The 26,966-nt window shown below is 41.7% G+C and overlaps 1 protein-coding gene across 21 annotated transcripts in view; it reads right to left on the reverse strand.

The window, feature by feature from the left end:
* The window catches only part of ROBO2 (roundabout guidance receptor 2), a 1,381,148-nt gene that overhangs the window by 576,905 nt on the left and 777,277 nt on the right, over positions 1-26,966 (reverse strand). Inside the window, exon 1 of one of the 21 annotated variants that reach the window (XM_073617029.1) lies at positions 23,241-24,148. The exons of the other annotated variants lie outside the window; for them this stretch is intronic. Coding sequence (XP_073473130.1) covers positions 23,241-23,316 — 76 coding nt within the window. The 5' untranslated portion in view covers positions 23,317-24,148. Of the gene's footprint in view, positions 1-23,240; positions 24,149-26,966 lie in introns of those variants that run through there. 21 annotated transcript variants of the gene reach the window in all.

Here is a 26,966-nt window from a genome sequence, read left to right on the forward strand (position 1 = left end):
GGATCATCTTGATGCACATAGCCTTATCAATAATGCTTTAAAATGTTGTTGTGTATAGTTTTGAAAAGCACATGGTACAACTCTATGTGATCGTTATGCATCTTTTGCATCCTTCTTATCTAACTGCGAGTCTTACCAGACAAGGCATTTCTGAATTAAAACTGTAGTCTCTAGTGAATCAAAATTTTCTCTGTTGTCCATGACAATATGACCTCAGCCTAGGCTAAATAATCTTGGAGCTTTTTATTCATTAACCACTTCAGCCCTGGGAAGAATTTACCCCCTTCCTGACCAGAGTACTTTTTGCGATTCGGCACTGCGTCTCTTTAACTGACAATTGCGCGGTCGTGCGACGTTGTACCCAAACAAAATTGACGTCCTTTTTTTCCCCACAAATAGAGCTTTCTTTTGGTGGTATTTGATCGCCTCTGCGGTTTTTATTTTTTGCGCTATAAACAAAAAAAGAGCGACAATTTTGAAAAAAAAGCAATATTTGTTACTTTTTGCTATAACAAATATCCCCCAAAAATATATAAAAAAACAATTTTTTTCCTCAGTTTAGGCCGATGTGTATTCTTCTACATTTTTTTGGTAAAAAAAAAAACGCAATAAGCATATATTGATTTGTTTGCGCAAAATTTGTAGCGTCTACAAAATAGGGGATAGATTTATAGCATTTTTATTATTTTTTTTTTTTATTAGTAATGGTGGCAATCTGCGATTTTTATTGGCACTGCAACATTATGGTGGACAGATTGGACACTTTTGACACTATTTTGGGACCATTGTCATTTATACAGCGATCAGTGCTATAAAAATGCACTGATTACTGTGTAAATGTCACTGGCAGTGAAGTGGTTAACCACTAGGGGGCGGTGAAGGGGTTAAGTGTGTCCTAAGGAGTGATTCTAACTGTGGAGGGGGGGGCGCTACACCTCACATGACAGCGATCACTGCTCTCGATGACAGAGAGCAGTGATCTCTGTTTTGTCACTAGGCAGAACAGGGAAATGCTTTGTTTATATCTCCCCGTTCTTCCTCTCCGTGACACGATTGCAGGCACCCGGTGGACATCGAGTCTGCGGGACCCGCAGTCACAGTCACGGAGACCGCGGCGGGCGCACTGCTTCTTAAAGGGGCTGTACCTGTACGCCCTGTACGCCCTTTTGGCCACCAGTGCCATTCATAAATCGGCGTGCGCTGGTCAGCAAGCGGTTAAAAGAAAAAAGCTATATTTCACTCATCAAAATAATGTGATTTGGTAGTACCGATATATAGATTCTTGTGCAGAGCAAATTTAGAGAGGTTCTTCAGTTCCCCTCACAAAAAATTAAAAATCAGCAGCTACAAATACTGTAGCTGCTAACTTTTAATAAAAATACGTTTACCTATTCAGGGATTCAGCGCTGTCCTCACCTGGGTCGGTTCTTTGCTGATCTCTGGGTTTCCGGCGCCGCCATGTTGACAGTGGGAAACCAGCTGTGACTCCTTGCAGCTTCACAGCCACTGTCCCCTGTGAATGGTCCTGCAGACTCTTGGGACCTGTGATGTGTCCCAAGTGGCTGGGGCAGATGGGGGTCAATCCAGGCACAAATGGGTGCAGGTATTTGTCAAAAAAAGGTACCCACAGCCCAAAAAAAAAAAATTGGGCCAAAAGTTGAAGAAGAGGGGTGGAGGTGGCGGAAAAGTGGAAACTTCTGGGAAGTTCTGCTTTAATGTGTCCACTTTTTAATCCAAAAGGTCTATATTCACCAAGGACAGGCCCTATGATAACCAACCATCCTCAGTTCTTTTAACTGCAAAAAAAGAGAAGTTGTATATCAGACCTTGATAACATAGATTAGCATTTTAGAAATTTGAATTATTAATCTGATGTGAAAATCAGCCATTTTTTATATGCTGACATTTAAAGCACAATACTTTCTAAGAGAGATTTGATCTTTTTTATTCCAGGGCTACATGTTACTATGCTTCTGCCTTAGTGTGAGTCCTTCTGTACGAGCTGCAAGCCACAGGGGAGCCATGTGTTTATGTGCTGGAAGCACCTGATGCCCTGGGAATTCACAAGTGAAAACCTGTTTGGCAGAGAGACAGGGAAACAGTCACAGGTAAGCCGTGGTGGTAAACAAAGGCAGAGGCAGTATTAAAAGGTCATGGACCATAGAAACATCTTCATTCTCAGCATGTGCAAACATCACTTACTTTATTCTTATGGATGTGTATTGCATGCCGTAATGTTTTATCACTATCATCAAGGTCAAATGCAGGATGAGGTCTTCAAAAAAAGTACAGTCTCAAATAAACATCCCAACATATGTACTATTACATATCCAAGGATGCTTCATTGTGAAAGCTATCTGGCTTATTTGCTGCAGGCAATGCAATGCAAAGAAGATATGCAAACAGCAAGAGCAGATACCAAGTAATTAGAAATCATCACCCAACGGATTTTCCTGCAGCAATCTGATATATGATTGGCTTCTTTTGGTTACTGGACTTTGCACAACATTACGACTCTTTCCGCTGCTTTATTAAATGCATTCAATAAGACATGCACTATATTACCCCAAGTATTGGGACGCCTGCCTTTACATGCACATGAACTTTAATGGCATCCCAGTCTTAGTATTTAGGGTTCAATATTGAGTTGGCCCACCCTTTGCAGCTAAAACAGGTTCAACTCTTCTGGGAAGGCTGTCCACAAGATTTAGGAGTGTGTCTATGGGAATGTTTGACCATTCTTCCAGAAGCACATTTGTGAGGTCAGGCACTGATGTTGGACAAGAAGGCCTGGCTCACATTCTCCCCTATATTTTATCCCAAAGGTGTTCTATCGGGTTGAGGTCAGGACTGTGCATGCCAGTCAAGTTCCTCCACCCCAAACTTGCTCATCCATGTCTTTATGAACCTTGCTTTGTGCACTGGTGCGCAGTCGTGTTGGAACAGGAAGGGGCCATCCCCAAACTGTTCCCACAAATTTGGGAGCATGAAATTGTCCAAAATGTCTTGGTTTGCTGTCAACTTAAGAGTTCCCTTCACTGGAACTAAGGGGCCAAGTCCAACCCCTAAAAACAACCCCACCCCATAATCCCCCGTCCACCAAATGATTTGGACCAGTGGGTAAAAGACCCTATCGGTCTTGTCTGTCATAAATGCTTCCTTCTGCCTGTCATGTACACTGAGTTGCGCATGTGCAGCTCAGCACACATTGATGGCCGTGGTGATGTGACTTCTGTGGGCATGCATGGAAATGACATCATCGTGGCCTGGCCATTTAAGCAGTCAGACAGACGGAACATGGGAGGAAGACGGAAGAGGGAACAATGATGGAAGTGCCCAGGACCCATGGGGTTGATGACAGTGCAGCACTGGAGGGCACATTATGACAGGTAATGTGCTAATACTGTATGTGGTGTATACTAGCACATTATGGCATAATCCTTGAACATTTAATTAAAAAAATGGAAGTTTAATACCGCTTTACCCACCTGTGAATGTTTATTAAGTGTCACATTCACTGTATTATTTCCCAATGTATATATATATATATATATATATATATATATATATATATATATATATATATATGTGTGTAGCACTGGTAGATTTTCAATCTACTGCTTATAGGTAAATTTAGTGGGTTATCTGTTTATACATAGTCAGATTTGCCTCTGTTCCAGCTTGGCTGAGTTGCATGTAGTTTCACACTGTGCCTGTGGGTGTCGTTGTCACCATGGGTCAGTGTTGGAAAGGCAACACGCTGAAGTGTATGAGTGCTCCTCTGTCCTGGAGATAACTCGGTGGAGGTGGTCCTCCGAGTTGCATTCTGGGAGAGGGTATTTATGGGACAGACGCCATGTTTTAGGGTTCGTTTCCTTCCACCTGCTGGCCCTCTTGGCTGACAGGTATGTGCTAGGAGTACTACCTCGTGGTCCTCCATCCGGGAGGCCCATGTCGCTGCGGCGTGTGGGTGGGCCCAGAAGCCTGTCTGGGGCCTACCACAGCGGCAGAGGAATGGTCCTGAGCTGTCTGTCCTACGGGAAGAAGCTGGACAACTGAGAAGATCCCAGGGGAGGACTCATCATGAAAGGATCATGGAGAGTGCTGGTCTGGAGAGGGGCCTGGTGACTCAGTTGGAAGTAATCTTACTGCATAGTACTGCCGGGTCGGCTTAAAGGTTCTAGTGCTGTGTTTGCTGTTCATCGTAAACCATTACATCCTGTGGCAGAGGATCGTACGGGTTTTGTTCCAATCAAGTCTGTGGCAGAGACTTTTGTTTGTGCTGCATACTGGCTGCTAGGTTAGTGAGAGAAACCTATCCAGGCGGGCAAAGATTCAACTATAAAGAGAGAGTACATTCATCTGCAAGCTCTCAATTCCTAATACTACACCAAGAAAAGGTATTTGAACTTCCCTTGTCTGGTATTAAACTCAGCAGGACCCTAGACCCGGTTCTGGTGAAATAGAGGTAACGGAGGTGACGGTAACAGCCCGCTTTAAACCAGCAGCTCCATCGAGAGTTATTGCTACATATATATATATATATATATATATATATATATATATATATATATATATATATATATATATATATATATATATATATATCACCACAGTATCACCTTCATTTTTTGTTGCTCTTAAAGTGGTTGTAAACCCTTTACAACCACTTTTTGCTACCGGTAAACCTATAATTGAGTATGCTTTGCATACTAGCTCATTATGCCTTTGTCTTGCAGGTGTTTTGTTATTTTTTTTGTTTTGTTTTGTTTTTTTCTAGGGTTTACAACCACTTTAACACATCCTAGCTAGCTGCTTTATCTTTCAAAGGGTCTGCAAACAGAACTGTTTGGGATGTACATGAGGACCAATCACATTGTTGACATGATTTCAACCTTGAATCTTATGTTTGACATACTGTAAGCATCACTGACGGATCCCCTTTTATAATGTGAATAATGTTAATACCATTTCATCCTTGGCATTGACTGTAGCTGAGATCTCCCACCCAGAATACCTAACCGGCTGTGCCGCTGTTATTGGCCTGTCTATGTATGGAGTGATAACACTACATTAACATTATCTCTTTACAACTCTCTTGTTCAATGACTTGGCTTCACATGACAGAGCACATTCCATAAACTGAATATTATGCTATATCTACGCTCAACAGTGCATTACTTTCATCATTATTATTATTTTTCATCAAATCTCATCTTCACTTCACTAGAAACATCATTTATTTAACTCATTTTGAAAAACTCTGACACGCAGCACTGAGAACAACAATCCACATCAGTCTCTGACCTTAAACAACTTCAAGCTGAACTCCAGGGATACAGCAGATGAAATACATATAAGGGAGCCGTTTTACCTGCAAAATTATTTGTATTTATGTCTATTCAGTTCGGAGATTTACACAGCTATGCCACACAAGCAGATCAAGAGATCTGTTTTTTCTCTACTAAAGCTAAGCAAACATTACAGGTTTTATCCCCACCCAAGCCTGTGACTGGACAGTGAAGGGAGAAGCAGCTCATTGATTATCACATGCACTCTTCCAAAAAAAAGAAGAAAAAACTATCTAGCAATACACACAAATATTGAGCATGTGCAGAGTGCCCCCAAGGCTTTGTACTATCAGGAGACTAATTGGGGACCGTAAAAGAAAGGGAGGTTTAGAGAAGACAGGATAAAACAGCCTTTTTACACAGTGCGGAGGTTTAACCCCTTAGGTTCCACAGTGAGTATAACAAGCATGCTTTACTACATATACACACTGATTTTACTGTTGTGGGTTTAGTAACACTTTAATGGCACCCCAAGCACGGAGCATTTTTGCCACTATTGTCCCACAACCGAATTGCTCTGCAATTGTGGCAAAACATGTTTTAAAAATTGTGAGAAGTGTGTCCTCAAAATGAGCAGGAGCTGCTTTTCGGCGACAAACGTGCATAGCGGAAGCCTATTGAAGTGAATGGGCTGCCCTATGCGTGGCGTGAGTAAATCATGCTTTAAAAATTGTGATTGGGAGCGCTCGTTCCCGCTACACGAGATCTGAACGGGGCCTTAGGGATATTGCTGCCAAATGTATTTAGCTTTTTGAGAACACACCACCCTTTCTCTGCCATACACAGAATAAGATGTATTTAGATAAGAGACTGGCAACCCAATGATGTGTATTTTGAAAAAGCCACATATGCCTAGTTGGGACCCCTAGTGAGAAATGAAATCTGGGAGCGCATCGCTCCAACGTCAGATTGTTGATTGACTTTCAGTGCTGTGTCTGTAGGGGAATGTGTCAAAGCAATATCTCCAGGAAGTCTGATCTCTTCTAGCTATTCTGTAATAATGACCCGCACGGTACAACTGCTACAGTCCTCAGCTAACATAAACCTTATTGAAAATACCTCGCTGATAAAAATAGCTATCCATACATCAGTAACATAATAACTGAGTGCAATAAAGGGACAGCAAACATCACAGAAGATGTGAGCACAAGGGTCTCCGAAATCAAGCCAGCGACAGACAATGAGGGGAAAAGCATGAAATTGTCCCAGTGTATTGTGAAAAGGCTTAATGACATTGACTATTATGCTTTTGTATCAGATAGGGGTGAAGGTATGCAGGATAATGTCCCCCCCTGCTAGGATATTAGAAGTCATAGATGAGCTCCAGCCTCAAAGAAAAGCAGACGCTCTACGCTTTCACCATGAACGGAATTGCGAGAGATTTTCGAGGCAATGAAATGAACTTAGAAATAAATGAAATTAATAAAAGTAAATATTTAATAACATTGATAATACGTGGGGTCAATGATAAGAGCATACCGGTTCCCAGGGGTGTGCAGCGATCATTTTTAAGCTCACGTAGACCACTCCATTAACCATGGTCACAGAACACAAAAGCAGACACTAATTCTATTAAACCAAATAGATACAATCTGTTGAAATGTTGTATGTTGATTGTTTTCCGCTAAAAGATTCCAAATTCTGTTAATTCTCGTGATTCAGATAGATCTGCCACACGGTGGGTGACCACATTTTTTTCTTCTATAGACAAGCAATACAATTTGGTCACCCCCCAGCCTGGCCTGATGACTAGATGAGGTTCTTTCTTTGCTCTTCCCCTAGCAATAACCCCTGTGTTCTCCCGGCAGGGTCAGCTCCCCTCGCCACACCATTCCCCCCCCCCCACCAGCGGGAGAACACAATAGCTTCAGGGAAGGGATTCCCCCATCAACACTGAAGCTGATTAGATGGTTTGAATTGCGACTGGTTCAGTATACCATGTATGGGCAGGCTGATTGTATTCAAGTCGATCCATTGATCGACTTAGGTACAACCAGCATGTCAGATTTTTAGGATGCGATTATTACCAGTAGCTATAGCCGCCAGCGATCATGCCTGTATTCTCCCTGCAGGGATGGCTCTCCTTGTCCCTCCCACTAGGATAACACAATAGCTCCGCGGGACTGACTGTGGTTGCAGGAAAGAAAATCACATAGTCTATGGCTGGCTTTAGACAGACAGCAGTTTGCAGTGCAGTAGAGCTTGACTGGTTAGCTACAGCAATAATCCCTGTGTTCTCCCTGCAGGGATGGGTCTACTCTAGCTAGCACATGGTTAGGCCCAACTCTGACTCAGTCAGGCAACTGCCTTTTGCAGGCAGGGACTGTGAGTCCCTTTTAGTGTAGCAAAAATAGAATAGGAAGTCTTTAGTGATAACTGTCCTATGGTAGTCTACTGCTCCCAGTAATCCCTCTTCAAGCCCTGCCAGCCCTCCTGGCTGCAGCTGCCTGACTTAACTGCCTGTGACATTGCAATCCTCCCTGGCTCCACACCCAGCTCTGACTGTTTCCTCTCAGTACTCTCTGGCATGTCTCTCAAGTCCTCCTGATAGCACATGTCACTAACCAGCCCTCCTGGCTGCAAACCGGTGGTTCCCTCCTGAAGACTTGCCCTGCAGCACTAGCTCCTGCTGTCCTCCCTGATTCCTTTCTGTGCCTCCTGTTCAGATCCTTCATGAGTTCTTGAAAGGATCCATCCTGCACCCAAGTCCCAGGCCCAAGGTCACTCCCCAGACTGGGGAGCTTCCTCAAAGGCCCCAACAGCCTAGTACTCCATCCTCAGTTCTTCCACCCTACAACTCCTCCCCAGCTGGGCTGACTCCAGGTATTTCAAGGAGGCTTGCCCCCTGCCAATCCTAGTTGGGGATTGGTCAGGGCCCCCTGAGACACCCCAAACAGCTCCACCTCTCTTCCCCGCCTCTCTTCCAGAAGCCTCTAGAAGGAAAAGGGAGGTGACAGTGGAGTGATGCTGTCTGTGAGTCACAGCTGCTACTCTGAGCCACTCCCAGCCCACACAGATCAAAATAAACAGGCCTAGCTTCCAGCTGCGCCTGCCTAAATTTACCTCCACTTTACAAAAAACCTAACCTCTAGCACCTACCTAAGCAGAGGGTGCTACAGGGACATCTGACTTTTTTTTTTCCTCTGCCTCTAAATGCTCCTGCATGTTAGGCTATGTGTCCATGCACACATGGGCATTTAGAGGAGTTTAGAGGCAGAGAAAAACCCCACAGCCAGCGCATCCAGGAGTGGTAGGGCTTTGGCAGAAAATGCTAGACGCGTGTAATGTGTCTAGGCACATTTAGGGGTTCCAGAATAAACTATTACTCTGTCCAAAGAAATTAATTAACACCCAAGTGCTTTACGCACCTAACCAGTTACAAGTGTCAAACATTTTTTCTGCCAAAACCCTGCTGCCAGGAGGAAAAGCATCCAGAAGAGATAGCAAAACGTCCAGTGTGCACAAGGCCATAGTCTCTCTGACTCTTCTTTGCACTGCAACCATCATATGCCAATGATACCAACTTTCAGTCTTTGCATATAGCTTCCCTCCCCCACCTCTGATATGGGTAGTGCAGCAGATCAAACACACACCAAGCAGTGCTTAATGGGGGGAAGAAATAATTTTGCCACATGCCCAAACGTTATTTTAAGGGACAACTACAGTATAGAAGGGAGGTAGACAGGAACACTAAGGGCTTTTTCACACTATATACAGCAACCTGAGTTTTTCTTCACATAACAATGCAGGTCACTTTTAGGACACATAGAAAACAGTTGCTTCCTATGTGCCCCATTGACACCACAATGCTGCACTAATGTGCAAAGCAGAAAAATGCAGATCATACAGCACCGCCCAGCAAAACAGACACCAGCCTGCATACTATTTTAGCATGCCGCAAGTGTAAAAGGCCTTAAAGCGGAGAGCTCCACCCAAAACAGGGAAGCTCCACTTGTTTGCTTCTTCCCCCCTCCACTACCACATTCGGCACCTTTCGGGGGGGGGGGGGGTACCTGTTTTTAACCTTTTTTTGAGATGGTAGCAATAGCACCCGAGAGCTGATTGAAAAATCAGCTGGGGTGCCGACATTGCAGGATCCCTGGACAGCTAAATGTCCTTATTTTAAAAGTCAGTAGCTACAGTATCTGAATTTTTATGGTGGGGGGGTGGCTGGAGCTCTATATAGCACCAGAAGGTTAACTGCGGGCAGCTGAAGCTGCTGCCTGTTCACTTCCTGGATTTACACAGACACACAGAGGCACACCTCCAGCTCTGCAACTCTCATTGGCAGTCTTATGACTCACCCCCCTCCCTTCCTGGCAAACTCTCAGAAGAGTGAGAGAGAGAGCTGTGCATGATGTCATAAGCCTAGGCTAATAACCAGACAAAAAACAGGAAGTTTGCTGTATAAGGTATTTACTGGCAGAAAGAAAAAGTTTTACTATCCAAAGTTAAAATAACCAGGGCAGAAGATTTAATAGATGGAAAGTTGAAAAAATGACTGAAGGTCCACTTTAAGCATGCCCCTCTTTTCATCTTTCCAATATAAGCTAAACCTATAAGGAAAAGTGAACAATAATTACATAGTTAGTCAGTTGAAAAAAGATACAAGTCCATCCAGTTCAACCCATAAAGAAAACAAAAACAAAAAAGTTGAACAAGAGGAAATAATGCCATAACATAGAAGAGGAGACTTGTTGAGAATGTTCCAACACCATTTATGCAAAATATTAATTTCTTTACACGGCTCGTGTTATTTTACCACTTCATAAATTGTGTTCCAGTTTGCATACTCTGCGCATAAACTAATATATTAATTGCTCGTCCCAATATTACGTTCCTGGCATTCATCGAGCCCTTTAATTGCACGTCTTCCACGTCACGCACAAGTAACTGATTATCATTTGCACAGCACTGCGTCTTCCAGCACGCCGTATGTTCCACCCTGTAAATCAAACAACAGATCTGGATATAAACACTCAGCAGTGCCGCGCTCTTGTCCGTGTTGCCTTGTAATCTAAAAGCCGCTTCGGTCCTGGACACCCTCCAAGACATAGGCAACATTCTTAAGGTCCGTTAAATAAATATTTCTCCATAAGGCTCCACACTTGGGAGGAAAATGAAAGTAAAACACAGTAATAAACCGGAGGGCCCCCTAATTGTTTATTCTGTAGGGCTGAATCAATCAGAAAGATGGCAGAGAGCCACCAGGAGAAATTGGTGTGTGCATGCATCTCTTTGCTGCAAGAACATAGAGGCACCCTGGTATGTGCTGGCTCTAATTAACATACCGGGCAGGAAGAAAGAGAAGCAAGTTCTGGTGGTATCATTGGAGAAAAAAACGTGTTTCCTTATTTACATATACAACACACACAACACAAGGCTAAATGCAGGCGGCGTATGGTAGGCACAGACTCATGAAGGCTGTAGGAGACATTAAACATCAACATCCCATCCAAGTTCCAACAGCTTAGGAAGGCTGAGCAAGGCACATCATTAATGCCACCATCCATTCTAACAGGAAGACAGCCGTTATTGTATAACTTACTGGTCATTAGCATGTCTGACAGAGAGGCAGGTGACAGGTGTCAAGCTGAGTCAAGATGGCAGATTTGTGACAGGAGTACAGTAGGCCTGTGACAGATCGTACGTTTTCTACACAACCCATCTTGTGATTACATTTACATAGTTCTTGACGTTTTAAAATAATTTTCAGAGGCACAATGATGTTGTGTTGGTGAACCTCAGACAATAACCCACGATACTACTGCAGGATGCTACACTTTTCACCAGACTGGGTTACTGGAACGAGTTTATAGAATGTATATAAGATATCCTTAAAGATACAAAATAAATAAAACAAAAATAACACATTTAAAGCAGAAGAGAGACTCTTTTCCACCCCCCCCCCTTTTTTTTCATTAATAAAGTGCAGCCCTGTCCTTCTTTGCACATCACTCGCCTAGGAGAATGCCATGCAAGGTCCTCCCTTTGCCTTCTGGGATATGCACGTCACATATCCTAGGAGACATATTGATTCATTCTGAAAGGAGGCGGGGGTGGGCCTAGCACCACATCATCGGGAGGCATGCCGGCTGAACCAGGAAGAGCCAGCGGGTCTCTTGATGATGGCACAATCAACAAGGTAGTTCAGGACCCAGAGGTGGCAGAATACAAGAGGATCTCAGTGGGACAACGCTGGATCCTCTGGGTGGGTGAGTATCAGTAATGTGACCACCCAGTAAGTGGGGAGGGGTGTAAGTGGGGAGGGGTATAAAGGGGGGGGGGTCAGCCGAAGATCCTCTTTAAGTAGATGCAAATCCCATCTCTAAACTCTCTTATAAGCTTCAGAATATTAGACCTCATGCACATGGGTGCTTCGGGCCATACAATGTATAATTCAACGAAGCTAGTCAAGTTGAAAAAAGACACAAGTTCATTTAGTTCAACCAATTGCAATAATAAATAAACATAAAACCTCCATATACACAATCCTATACCCATAGTTGATCCAAAGGAAGACAGAAAATAAACCCCTATGAAGCATGGACCAATTTAGTCCAGTGGAGGTAAAAAAAAATCCTTCCTGATCCCCCCAGGAAATTCATGCATATTTCCTCACCCCGGAGTCACAGGTGCTACATACAGAACAAAATCAATGGTTGTATGGTCTTACACAAGTGCTTGCATAAACATGTTTATACATATGAACATATGTGTCCCTTTGCATGCTTTTATCTGGCCCTTGGGTCACTATTCCTCCTACTGACACCAATAATGTGGCACTATTTCTCCCACTGACACCAATGATGGGACACTATTCCTTTCACTGACACCAATGGTCAGACACAATTCCTTCCACTGACACCAATAATAGGACACTATTCCTTCCACTGACACCAATTACGGGACACTATTCCTTTCACTGACACTAATGATGGGGAACTAATTCTCCCACCAGTTATGGGGCACTACTCCTCCCACTGATACCAATTATGTATTTTTTTTTACTCCCACTGACCACCAAACCTATGGCATTGTTTACGCCCACCAATGTCTGGGAATTTTCTACATCCACTGGCCACAGTCCAGCCCCCCCTAAAGTTTGAAGGGCACTAAACTGTCCCTTTGTTTGCTCTAGACTATCCAGGGTTGTACATCTGTATGCATGCTTTCCCAAGTACCAATGTATACTCATACACAGTCATTGGTTTTCACCTGTGGCTCCAGGATAGGGAAATATGCCCACATTTTACATTGTATGGCCCCGGACACATGTATACCTGTGTAAAATGTGAAGGGTTTGTGCAAAATTGTTGCTTTTACTTTGCATTTCCTTCAGATTAAATAAGATATACATTGGAGCTACTACGTAGATTTTCCTGTAGTTGCGTTGTCACACTACTGATTGCGTGTCTCTGTGTTTGTGTGTGTGTATATATATATATATATATATATATATATATATATATATATATATATATATACTTATATATATACACACACACAATATTTAAATATATATCTATATATATATTTATTTATTTATTTAATTATTATTATTTTTATATATAGCATGTGTGTGTTCTTACGCTGCCTGTTCTCTTCCTACCTAACAGTAGAACGGCTTAATGACATCAATAAAATAAAGTTCAGGCAATACATAAAAAAAAAAGAAATCTATATAAAGCAGAACATTGGATATCCATTTTAAAATTCCCTTTGAAGTCTGGCCTAATTTTTTTTTTTTTTTAGGATAGTTGTTTGCTTGCTGTCACTCCCATGTGACAATAAATATTAATGAACATACTAAGTAGCTCTATGTGTACATGTGGGCTTGCAATAAATTATTAATGCATGTAATAAGGGTTGGCTTACTACAATATCCCTTTTCCATTTGGAAAATAAGCCGTTAAAAACAAAAAAAAAAGAGGCTTTCCTCTGGTCAAACAAAAAGGGTCTGCACAATAAAAATGAAAGCCATTCATTTTTTTTTTAATTGCCGGGAAATGTGTTCCAGCTTGTAGGGTTATACTGTACGTGAACTCTGCTAAGGGCACTGTTGCCTAAATAATTAGTAAGAGGAATAAGAGCAGCATATGGGAAAATGAGGGTGAATAAGGGAGCCGGCCATAGCTGAGTGAATAGCTCACTTCCGTTAGCGTTCAGGCAGCCATATGCAGAGCAGGCCTGCAAAACTTCTGCTTGTTTTACTTGTGCAAACTGTAAACTGTTTATGTTCTTTGTTAATGAACATTTGTGACATAGTAGAAACATTGTTCCAAGTGAATTAGTCCTGCAGTATTTCTACCTCCCAGCTGTTTCTTCTTCAATGGGTGGGGCACATGCAAGTCATTTTCCTATTAAATGAACACAATAAATAGTAAGTGATGGAGGACATAATAAATGTTTATGGAGTTATTCCGTTATATGTACGGAAACCCGGAAACCCAAACCATCCAATCAGAGGCCAGGTTTCCATCTGCCCATAAACAGAAAAGTTGATTGTTGATTGCTTAACATTTCTATTTTGATTTCTTACGAAATAAAGCCGATTGTAAAAACTGAGCCAAAAGTATGAACACCTGCATATAATACCAAGAAATAACATTCCAAGAAGCTGGTGACATGTTCTTTTTAAAGTGAATTTCGTATATACAACTGGGATAACAAAGTTGTATAGCACAGTGAAATGACAGTCAGCCCCGGATCAAACTGCAGCAGCTTCCGCACGACTTTGAAGCCGAATCCCAAAATGACTTTGGCATGACTTGCCTGCGCCTTCTCTAACAGAAGTCAGTGTAAACCATACCAAAGTTGGAACAGAAGTAGTGAAAGAACCTATTTCTAAGTCGGAGCAACACACTGATTAGAATGGTTCCATTGCACCGAATGGGGTGTGACTTCTGATGCGACTTGTGCTCCAAAGTCGGAGTGCTTGTCCCTTCAGTGTAAACTGGGCCTAATGTAGTAATGCTGCTAAATGATTAGCAGTGGAAAAATAATGTACTGTATATTTGAAATGCAATAGTAGAAAGTTGAATAGTCTGTTGTGTGGTTAGACCCCTTGTGCCCAACCTGTGACCCAAGGGCCATATGCAGCATTTTGGTATGTGATGTGCAGCCCTCAGACCCAGGCCTGCTTTTAGAAATTATGGGGCCCTGTACAGCCTACCTGACAGGGCCCTCCCCGCTCATTTTAAAACTGACCCCTCCCTGTGTGCCTGCAGCAGTTTCCCGTTACTAGAGGAGAGGAGGGAAGCTGGCAGTGCTGCAAAGGAGCTGGGCACACAGTGGGGCCCGGACAGCAGGTGGGTGGGGGCACAAATATTAGAACCGAGGATCGGTTTCGTCAATAAGGCAGTACATCCCACCCTCCTGCCTGGAAGGTGCCTGGGCCTCCCTTTTAAACTAATATGACCTAGGTCCAGTACAGGAGGGCCAGCTGTACTGCCTTATCAGCGTCCCTGCTCAGATCTCAGCAGTCTTTAGTGGGAACATTGATTGGGGTAATAGCATTCATCTCAACTAGCCTCATGTAATGTTCCCAGGTTCATAGTGTTTTCTGCAGCATATCCCCAACCAAAAAATGTATCCTGTCCACAATCTCTGACCCTCATTTCCTCTATTAGGTCTGCAGTTTCTGATGGTTCTCTTAAGCATTACATATATTGACCATTATATGCAGCCCTTCATTGATGCCAGGGGCCACATTTGAGGCCCCTTTTAGCTCATAAGTTGACAACCACTGGCTTAGACACTGCAAAGCATAATTCAAATTGGTAGAAAACAGCATGCAGTCAATATTATATTGTAACGCCCAGGCAGTCAATCACAAACTGTGGCGGTGGTGGTGGTGGAGGGGGTATTACTTTGTCTTATTAGACCTCATGCACACAGACATATTGATTAACACAGGATTTTGCTGGCAGCATACATCCTATTTAAAAAGTTGAACGTACTCCATCTGAACATATACAGACATACATCTACTCATGTCTGTACGAGTTGGGATGTGTACATTCTGCACCCACGCAGCCATCACTAATTACACACTAGTTTTACATCCTCCTCAATGACTTATTATGGGGGGTAATATAAACATTAATAGTGTATAATCAGCAACAGCGGTACAGGCACTGAATTACCTCGGCCAGACCTTGAGTCATTAAGAATGACTGAAGACCAAGGTTACTCTGTACCTGCACTGCCTGCACATTGTTGATGGCTAAATGTTGGAGAGACAACTGAGTATAGGGTCCGGTAACACTGTGTGTATATAAACTTTACACAAACTTTTTCTACTAGCCATTTGTAGACTTGGTGTCTGATCTATCTCTCTTCTGGCTGGGGTGTCCCACTCTGTAATAGATCTGGCCATCAGTGGTGGAACAAGCTCCTTTGGCAAAAAGGCCAAAGTGTGCCCACATGTGAGCTGTGACCCACAGTTCCTCGTAGATCCTGCTCTTTTTGAACCCCCTCCTATGGAAGCACCCCAGGCAGCTGCCTCTACTGTCAACCCCTTGATCAGTTCTACTGGAGATGACTGCATTTAAAGTATAACTAAAGGAAAAGCTTTATTTTTAGTTTTGGAGAGAGTGAAGAGGGATTAGAACACTTGTCAGTTTTGAACTGTATTGTAATTGTACTGTCCCCTCTCTACATTTTAAAGCACTGCGTAAACTGTTGGTGCTATATAAATCCTATATAATAATAATAATAATAAATGAAAGTGAAAGTAAAAGTAAAAGAAAATCCCAAATTTTGGGTTGTCCCCAGATGGATTTCCTCTCACGTCCTGTTTGGCAGTAGGGCAGAAAGAGAAGGGAAATCTCCACAAAGGGACACAGATGGTGAAAAAAATCTGATAGTGGTTATAACCTCCCTTGCCCTATCTAAAATTAAAAAAAAAATGTTTGCCCATACTTCTACTTTAACAAATATGGGCATTCTGTATAGTTACTGTACCTTTAGAAGGTGTGGCATAATATATAAGACATGGACTAAAGCCACTCTTCAGTACTTGCATCTTTTAATCTCAGTCATTAATTACTCAAGTAGATGTCTGTTGCCACTGGAAATCTCTATTCAGAAATAAAGAGAGAAATTCTAAAATGTCCTTTTTCTGAACATCTGTGGACATTTATCTGGCTCCTGCATTAGGAACATCATGCCCTTAAGAACATGGTCATGTAAATCTCTGATCAGGCAGGTACACCAGACTTACAATGGAATATTATTTCTAGCTCTATGAAGCAAGGAGCAGAGCCCCCTTCTGGAGACACGTGCTGTATAGGAAATATTCAATCTCCAGCATAGCTTCTTACTTTATATCATTCCATGAACACGTGGACACATGTTTATTGATAATGTTTATTGATAATGCTATGTTATATATTACTTTCCCATTTTAATACAGGCAATCGATTTAATCATAGCAAAGTCTCAACGTGGATCCTGAACTAAAATATGTTGGGGTCACGCTTATCAATGAATATAAAAGATTATTTTTTTAGGGTAAATGATCTAATGATAGGTAAGTCACTTGTTTGGATGCTATATCAAAATACGTATTATAAGCTAGCAGGCCATAGGCAGCTCAATGCCTCCCCAAAACAATGGTGGAGTAACCTGGCTATTATCAGTCCATATGGGGGTTAAACATCTACCTTACTTTTTATCATTTAGGAGAGGGAAGGGTCTACTAGGTCATCAAGTTGCAAGTGCTCTGTACCTAGAGCTATATATTATTACAGCCTAGGGAATCCATAATTAGCCATATCCTCACTTGAGTGTTATCGCTTATTGCCACTTTTACATATTGCAACTAATCAGATACACACTGAGATATTTATGACTCAAGTTTGTAAGAAAGAAGCTGAATGATTTTTGGTATCTGAGTATCTTTTCAGAGAGGTTTTGATATGTGAGACCTGGCAACATGTGATTATTGTGCTCCAGCACTTAACGGGAAGTCATAGATTACATTTTGGGTTAATTTACTCTTGAATATTCAGTAAGGCAAAGAGCAATGAGAAACATATGGTAATAAACAGAAACAAAATAGATTGTATCTTAAATAATGTGGTTTTAGTCAACTGAAATCTGATTGGTCATTTGGGTTACTTTTGGGTTGCTTGGTGTAGATCTTTGTTCTGCTTTATACAATGTGGCCAATAAAGCTCAGTTTTCTATCGTCAGCATCTAAGTTATTAAATATAATATACTTTAAGCAACAGCACAGTACAATAGGCATACACACCCAGGTGTCCACAGTAGATTAGGCAGCAACTATGCACTTTACCTATAAGCTCCACATACAAAGCATGCTTGGGGCCCCTAACGTTTAAATCTTGTTACTAATGCACCACGTGTCAATATGCCCAATTTCACAAATGAGGAATGTGGCACAAAGAACAAAAACCCATTCTTTAATGACGAGTCATCAGAATTTCTGTAATTATTTCACAACTGTTGTGTTTACCTTTCCAAGTTGATAATTAAATTAGCCATGGAAGTTTGAAATTCCTATTGACTCAATGTACAAACATGTCTTGATCTAGTCCATAAATAAAAGCCTAGATCCAAAGGCATGTCATGGTATGCTTGAAGCTGTCAATAGAATTCTTTATTTCTCTTTGATACCATGTACATGTGTACTGTGCAAACAAAACGAGCGTTCAATAAAACAGCAAAGGCTGCAAGGTAGAAAACCCATTCTACTGGTTGCTGAACAATGGGGACACCACTGGGGGCATGGAGTGGTGCCAACGGCCACAAACCTTGTCATTTCTACGTGTACATTAACACAATGATAAATCTCCCTTGATTTTTTTACATATGGACATGGCTTGAGGTCAATGCATAAAGCTGACAAACATTGATGACACTATTAAGATCTTTATCTTCAAACCTTTCCTTCTATGATATGCTATGGAGACTTTCACAGCTGTCACCAAACCAACATTTTAATACACTGTTATGGTTCCATATGATAACCAGTCATGTTCTCAAACTATGGACAAAGATGCAAAACTCGTCTAAGTTTCTCCTTTATTTGGTACAGTGCAACATATTTAACCAGTACTCCTTCTGGTTGCAAGATTTTACAAATTAATGATTTATTGAGTTGTACCATAAACTATTTTAATATTCTCCATCTGCTTTATAGGGCAATCCATGAATGCTTTCACATGATATGTTGGATGTGTGCTAAAACTGAAAAGGGAGGGAGAGGAGCAAGAAAGAAAGAGAGACAGTTGATGAAGGAAAGGAAAAGAGCATGGGCGTGAGGAAATAGCGAGTGAAGAGGAGAGGGAAGGAGAGGAAAAGAGGGAGAGGTGGAGGTAAAGGGAGGAGGAGAGATGTGATAGGGAGAATGAGTAACAGAGAAATAAAACAAGAGGGATGGAGGGAGGAGGAGAGGAAATAGAGAAGGGAAAAAAAGAAAGAGGTGGGGGCAAGGGGGAAAGGTAGTGAAAATAGTAAAAGAGAGGGACAAGGGGGGGAACGAGAGTAAGAGTAAAGGAGAAATAGAATGAGAGAGGTGGGGGGGGGTGACAGAAAGCAAAAGAGAGGAGAAGAGAGAAAGAGAGAAAAGAGAGTGAGAGTGAAGTGTGTGGAGGGGTGACGGGAGGTTAAAAGGATGAGACGGGGGGGGGAGGAGACAGAGGTAGATAAGAGAGCGGTAGAGAGAAAGAGAGAGAACAGAGGAAGGGGAGATAAAGAGGAAGAGAGGGAGAGAGAAGAGAGAGAAAGAAAGAAAAAAAGAAAGAAAGAAAGAAAGAAAGAAAGAAAGAAAGAAAGAAAGAAAGAAAGAAAGAAAGAAAGAAAGAAAGAAAGAAAGAAAGAAAGAAAGAAAGAAAGAAAGAAAGAAAGAAAGAAAGAAAGAAAGAGTAAAGGGGGGAGAGGAGTAGAGAGAAAGAGAGAGAGGAAAGTAAAGGGGAGAGAGAGGGGGGTAGAGAGAAAGAGAGAAAAGAGAGTAAGAGTGAAGTGTGTGGAGGGGTGGCCGGAGGTTAAAAGGATGAGAGAGAAAGAAAAAAAAAGAGAGAGAGAGAGAGAGAAGGAGAAAAGAGAGGGCTAGAGAGAAAGAGAGAGAACAGAGGGAGAGGAGATAAAGAGGAAGAGAGGGAGAGAGAAGAGAGAGAGAGAGGGGAGAGAGAGACAAAGAAAGAAAGGAAGAAAGGAAGGGTAAAAGGGGGGGGGGTTGAGAGAGAGAGGAAAAGTAAAGGGGAGAGAGAGGGGGGTATAGAGAAAGAGAGAGAGAAAGGATAAAAAAGAGAGAGAAGGGGGGTAGAGAAATGGTGAAAACAGGATGAAAAGGAGAGAAAAGGGAGAGGTGAAAAGAGAAGGAATAGAGAGTGGAAGAGAGGAAGGAAGGGATGGTAGAATTGTAAAAGTGAGAGAGAGAAAGCGAGAGAGGGGTAGAAAGAAAATGGGAGAGAGGAAAAGGAGCGAAAAAGAAAGAGTGAGTAAGAGAGGGGAAAGGAAGATGAAAAGGAGAAGTAGAGATAGCAGGGGTAGAGAAAGAGAGAGTAGGAGAGAGAAGAGAGTAAAGAAGAGCAAGGAAGAGGGGCAGATAGGGAGGGGAAAGTTGTGAAAAGAGAAAAAAAAAAAAAGAGTAAAAAATTTAGAGAGGGATGGGAGAGGATAAAGAAAAGAACTAGAAAAAGAAGCAACAGAGACTCTCAGGAGATGAAGAACTTGGGAGGGGAACCAGAATGAGGACACAAGATGGAGAATGAGAGAAAAAGAGAGCAAGAGAAAAAGCGAGAGAGAGAGGTGTGTATGTAGACCACACAGGACATGACCCATACTATCGCATTCCAATACTTTGCCTTGAACTGCTCTGCTACTGGATCACTGCCACTCCTCAATAACATTACCATTTATCTCATTTTTATTCAAGCTTTCGGCACATCACTTCCAGTAACAGACATTAAAGTATGTAAAACTCTGCAAAACGCCTTCACCTTGCTTACTCCTCTTTAGGTCAACACTGAAATAATGACATTCAAGTTTTCATAGCCTCCTGTTTTAAACTATTTCAAATAAGCTGTATTGTGACTGAGCTACGTCCAGTTCTTTCTAAGTTAAAAAAAAAAAAAAGCAGAAAACATAAAAATAACTGACAGGTAATAAGAAGAGCACTGCTGGAAAGCAGTCTATGAAGCAGCTCCTTAATAAGTAGGCAGCGCAGAACAAAGGGCATACAGAGGTGCAATGAACTTGACTTATAGGGTAGCATAGACAGTACTGGCTTTTGTTCTTAAAATGATTTCTACTGCTGGAGAAACTAATATGATTTTCTTTCCACCTTAATCCACTTATGGTTCTATTTTTCTTTCAGGAGTATTAGGTGGGCTGCCTGAGGAATGTAGGTTATGAGCAGATGACAGGCTTTTTTTCTTACTGGTGTCAAATATTTCTAAGTGTGGGCTCTACAGATCTGCTGTACACACAAGCCTGCCCACATATACCATACAGGGAGCCTTGACAGCTTGGCACCTAACCTCACTGAAAGGGCTCAGCTGCTGCAGAACCTCTTAGCAAGACTGGCTGAGGAATGGCTGTCTGTAAAATGCAACCAAGAGAACTGTGGATTTCATTTTAAAATCCCAAAATGTTGGTTTTATCTATAATATCTATACTAGCCTTTCACAATCCTTTTCCCCAAAGGAACCCCTAAAGTAATGTGTAGATCTCTGGGAACCCTAAGACCATTACTAAGAACTGTGAATCCTAAAGTAAATTTAATTTTAAAATCTCATATGTTGGGTTCATCTATAATATCTGTGCCAGCTTTTCTCAATCCTTTTCTCCAAAGGAACACCTAAAATGATATTTAGGTCTATGGGGACCCTTACTAAAACCAATTCATTCTTACAGTGGTGATCAGAGTGGCACCCTTACAACCAGCTAAAAAAGACAAGGGTGTCATGCTGCTGGCTTTGCTAAGTGCCAATGACACTGCATACAGGAGTTCTATCAGCGACAGCACAAGGAACCCCTAGCAATCTCTGGAGTAACCCTAGTGGTCCACAAAACCCTGTATGAGAATCACTAATCTACACCATAGAGGCAAACTAGGCATCTGCTTTTTGCAGCTATGCAATGGAGGCATCGGGAGATCAATGAGAAAAATGCCTCTTACATTGGTAATCAGTAGGAAGAATGAAACTCTTACAGGGGTGATCAGAGTGCCACCCTTACTGCCAGCTAAAAAGGACAATTGGAGTCATGCTGCTGACTTTGCCAAGTGCCATTGACCCTGGAACTATGCAGACAGAAGGTCAAGCAGTCACAGCTTAAGGAACCCATAGCAATCTCTGGAGGGACCTTAGTGGTCCACAAAACCCTGGCTTAGAATGGCTGATCTATAACATAGAGGCAAACTAGGCATCTGCTTTTTGCACCTATACATCGGGGGAATTGGAGGGATCAATGGGAAAAATGTCTCTTACATTGGTAATCAGTAGGAAGAATGAAACCCTTACAGTTGTGATCAGAGTGCCACCCTTACTGGCAGCTTAAAAAGACAATTGGTGTCACTGTCATGCTGCTGGCTTTGCCAAGTGCCATTGACCCTGGAGCTATGCAGAAGGGAGGTCAATCAGCCACAGTTAAAGGAACCCTTATCAATCTCTGGAGTAACCTTAGTGGTCCACAAAACCCTGGCTGAGAATGGCTGATCTATACCATAGAGGTGAACTAGACATCTGCTTCTTGCAGCTATGTATTGGGGGCATCATTTAGATTGCTTTACAATATATCCAATTTTTGTATCACTAGGATTCGGTCATTACAAACCATAAGAGGTGTCATTACAAACCATAAGAGGGGCTATTGGGTCATTACAAACCATAAGAGGCCCTATTGGTGATCACATTATTATTAATATATATAAGTATATATATATATATATATATATATATATATATATATATATATATATATATATATATATTTTTTTTTTTTGGGGGGGGGGGGGGGTGAATCTATTAGTTTAAGGCAAAAACTTAATGATTAACTTAAAAATAAAGGTATCAGCTCATAAACATAGAAGGGTCTATTTTTAAATGTTTTCTATTTTTAAATGTTTTCACTCAAGATTCACACAACTTTATAACATCTTAATTGGAGTAAACTGGAAAATGCATGAATCCTGGGTGGAGGTTGCGTGACAATATTAAATATTTGCACACAGACCCTCTAATAACATATGGACGGGGGTGTGTATACATAAATATAGATTTAAAAACGAAGAAAAAAAAAAAAAATAATATATATATATATATATATATATATATATATATATATATATATATATATATATATATACAGTATATATATATAAGGAATTTGTTTGTATACATAAATATAGATAAAATAAATGCAGATAGATAGATAGATAGATAGATAGATAGATAGATAGATAGATAGATAGATAGATAGATAAACTATCACACATTGATTGGCCAGGCTGCATAGTGTGTCCTTACTATAGGTACCCTATGCCTATGCACAGACACTCATTTATCCTTACATTGACCTTTTTGATACTGACATCCTCTGGCTAATGCAGACTTAGTGACAAGGTTCACTTCAAACCATTTCCTTCTGCTGTTAAAGTTACTGTTTGGCACATTTTTTCCATCTAAAGCACCATGGATAAAGGAAGACAGGATAGTTATTGGAAACATCCCTGCAGCTCCCAGCTCCAAAGCAAAGTATTTGACATATTCCAAATCTCCTAATGCCATCCATGTGTACAGCATACACAGCACAGCACAACACTTGCTTAGTTCCAACTTAGCCAGACTCCTGTAAAACAATCCCCCCATCACCCTGACCAATGCCATGGCACAGCAAGAGATGGACCAAACTTACCAAGAACCTGATATAACAATCCACACATCAGGAGTGACAGCAGAAACCCCATATTTACATAGTAAAAGATCCACATTGGTGATCCCAAATCCAATAATAATAAAAAAAAGGGATCAGTGCTTGGAATCTCTTGCAAGGATTAGGAAGTTTTAGAAGGCAGCGATCTTCTCTATGACCACACACTGTCCATTGGAAGGTCTACTCAGTACATGATGTCCCGACACAATCCAAATCATGGTCACATATCCGACATGGGAAGTGTCACTTGGCTTTTTTTCCTTGTCACCATGGCAGATCAGGGAGAGGAATCCTTCTCATGTATGAACAGAGCTGACTTGGTCCAAAGTGCTCCCCAAACTTGTGCATCCAGCGCTGGAGTGGTGTCGGGTCAGCAGAGGAGAGTGGTGTCGGGTCAGCGGAAGAGCTGCGCTGGGTTAGCGGAGCAGAGTGGTGTCGGGGTAGCGGAGCAGAGTGGTGTCGGGGTAGCGGAGCAGAGTGGTGTCGGGGTAGCGGAGCAGAGTGGTGTCGGCTTAGCGGAGCAGAGTGGTGTCGGGGTAGCGGAGTAGAGTGGTGTCGGGGTAGCGGAGTAGAGTAGTTCCTTCATCTGCTTGCTGTCATGTTGTGCGCCTATCCCCGGCGCTGGGAGGCTGCTCTTGGCTGGTGTATGATCCCCCAGTCCCGATGAAGGTGTGCAGTAGATGAGCTCTATGTGTGTACATTCAGAGCCTAGCCCAACCCTCCTGTCACTCCAGCCGGCACCGATCACTCTGGGACCTGGCTGCACTTCACTCGGGAGGGGAGGGAGCGGAGCCCTGCTGTGTGATGCTGCTGAATGGGAAGTGCTCAGCATCCATCCAGCACTCCTTCCCCTAACCTGTCAGTGGCTAACACTATCATCCACACCACTTCATTATGTAGACATAGATCACTGCATAGAAGGCACCAAACACTGCACATGGATGGCAAATACTGAATAATTGTCTGTTTTCTAGGAGGTGACACAATGAGATTTAATTATTCATGATGTATCCAGTTGGAAGGGATAAGACAGGCTGCCTCCACATATAGGTGCAGTGTCATTATTGCTATCATGTCTAATGACAGGATAATAGGGTAGGGTGTCATGGGATGGTGGGGTGTCATGCAGAAGTGAGTGCACACTGCTTTATTGGGAAGTACTGGCAGCCTTTTGTCTTATTCAATCAACTGAGCTGGATATGGGTACTAAGGAGCATGGACTCATTGACATGCAGTATATATATATATATATATATATATATATATATATATATATATATATATATATATATATATATATATATATCCTTCCTTTATACTGTAAGCTCCATGAGCAGGGTACTCCTATTCCTTCTGTATTGAACTGTATTGTAATTGTACTGTCCCCCCCCCCCCCACATTGTAAAGCGCTGCACAACAAACTGTTGGCGCAATATAAATCATGTATAATAAATATATATAGATATATCTATAAATATCTAGATATATCTATCTAGATATCTATAGATATATCTATGTCTATCTATCTATCTATCTATCTATCTATCTATCTATCTATCTATCTATCTATCTATCTATCTATCTATCTATCTATCTATCTATCTAGTATTAATACTACATGATTTAGTGCCAATAATTCACACAGTAGTTTACATTCACATGAGTGCCTGCTTACATTCTTACATATACATACTGGGGTCAATGTACATAGAAGCAAATAAACCCAGCAGCATGTCTTGGGAGAAAAGGAGAAAACCCTTCCAAGCACAGGGAGAACATGCAAACTCCATACAAATTGTGTCCTACCAGGATTTGAACAAAGGACCCAAGTGCTACAAGGCAATACAATATAAAGTGTGTGTGTGTGTATATATATATATATATATATATATATATATATATATATATATGCTTTAACAATAAAACCTGAAAGCTGATTTATATTCATAGCTACACTTAATTTTGCACTCTCCGATTTTAGTAAATCAGCCTGCATTTTACCAGGCCCAATAGAGACATATCATTCAGAGGCACTACAGATAAATCTATTGTATAGTAAGCATTTATAGCGGATATATTATCCTGTGCATAACAAACATTAATGTAATGAAGTAAATGGATTCAAAGAGTACACTACACACAGAGGTGTAAAATTGAGTTAGCCTTGATCTCATCACTTTTATGGTACAGTTTGGATCATTTTTCCAGGAATTCCACAGGAACGCTAATGATAAGCATTAGGAGATAACACAGGCGTCTACACCTTCACACACAACTGTTTAACATAACCATGCTCATTGTTCCCACAACCTTCTGAGAATACAGGACTGTGCAAAGTATCCACTGAACAAGCCAGGACAAATGACAGAGCTGGGACATTCTACGAGAAGAGCCGTGTACCAACCAAGACTAAAATACATGGTCTTCTATCCTGAGCACCATGCTGTAGAGTGCTTTGCTGGCCGTTCACTGGCACACCATGACCAGACTTTTAGCTTTGTAGCAGGTTGCAAACTGTATGTTGCCAAAGCTTACTTTCCTTTTTCTTTTTTTTTTGTTAAGATATGAGTTACATGTATAATTTATAGTGGCTTAATTACGCTGCCAAAATCACCTGCAAATAACCACAGAAGAATGACGATCAATTGATAACTGATTGGAACAAATGGCTCCCTATGGGCTTGCCTATATATGCAATTTTCTGTCTCACAATAGCAGCACTGAACCATGATGCAAAAACCTTGGCTATCTTCCACCCTGTACTTTATCACTATGGCTTGTTATATCTTTAAAGGCCCCTTTCACATGAATCCGATCAGGTCCGCCTGTTCATTCTTTCAGGTAGACCTAATCGAAAGGTTCATGTATCTCTATGGACCGGTGTGTGTAAACAGACTTGTCCATTTACACCCGCCTACCTCCAATCCAATCCGCATACCTCCCAACATTTTGAGATGGGAATGAGGGACACCTACTAACAAACGTATGTAGGCATAAGATACGCCCCCTGCCACACCCCCTTAAGGGAGAATTAACCAAAAAAAGGTTAATTAAATCTATAAAGATTTTTTTTTTACCACTACTATTCCTTTATATTGGCTTTTAAATTGTACAAATGCAGCAATTTAGAAATTGGATGAAAGGTTTAGCACTGGGAAACACTTTTTGAAAGATAAAAATATATACAACTATATGGATCAGACCAAAATGAGGGACAAATGAGGGGGGAAAGAGGGACAGAGGGACATTGCTCCAAATCAGGGACAGTCCTCGAAATCAGGGACAGTTGGGGGCTATGAATCCGGTCTGCTAAAAAATAAATAAAAATAGAAGGGGATCTTTCCCCTTCCATTTGGGTGGATCGGAGGGCAGTCAGCCCATTCAGCAGAGTGGGATCTGTCCCTGTCTGCTCTGCAGATACCGAGCAGACACGGACCTGTCATCCGCCATCTCTGATCAGCAGGGGGTCAGTGGACAGATCCTCTGCTGAGCAAATCAGATTCCACCCTGTGTGAAAGGGGCCTTAAAGTGGAACTTTACCCATAACAACTTGATAAAAATGAAAGTTCTTTAGCAAGGAACATACATTCCACATTAATAATTATGTTACCAAAAAAAATGTCTTTAGCATTGTTACTGTTTCTTCTTGCTGGAGGCTCCCACTTTGCTGAAGCCCAGAGCCCCTGAACAGCAGTAAGACCCCTTTCA

This window comes from Aquarana catesbeiana, linkage group LG02, assembly GCF_042186555.1.
Source record: "Aquarana catesbeiana isolate 2022-GZ linkage group LG02, ASM4218655v1, whole genome shotgun sequence".
In the NCBI taxonomy this organism is placed as follows: Eukaryota; Metazoa; Chordata; class Amphibia; order Anura; family Ranidae; genus Aquarana; species Aquarana catesbeiana.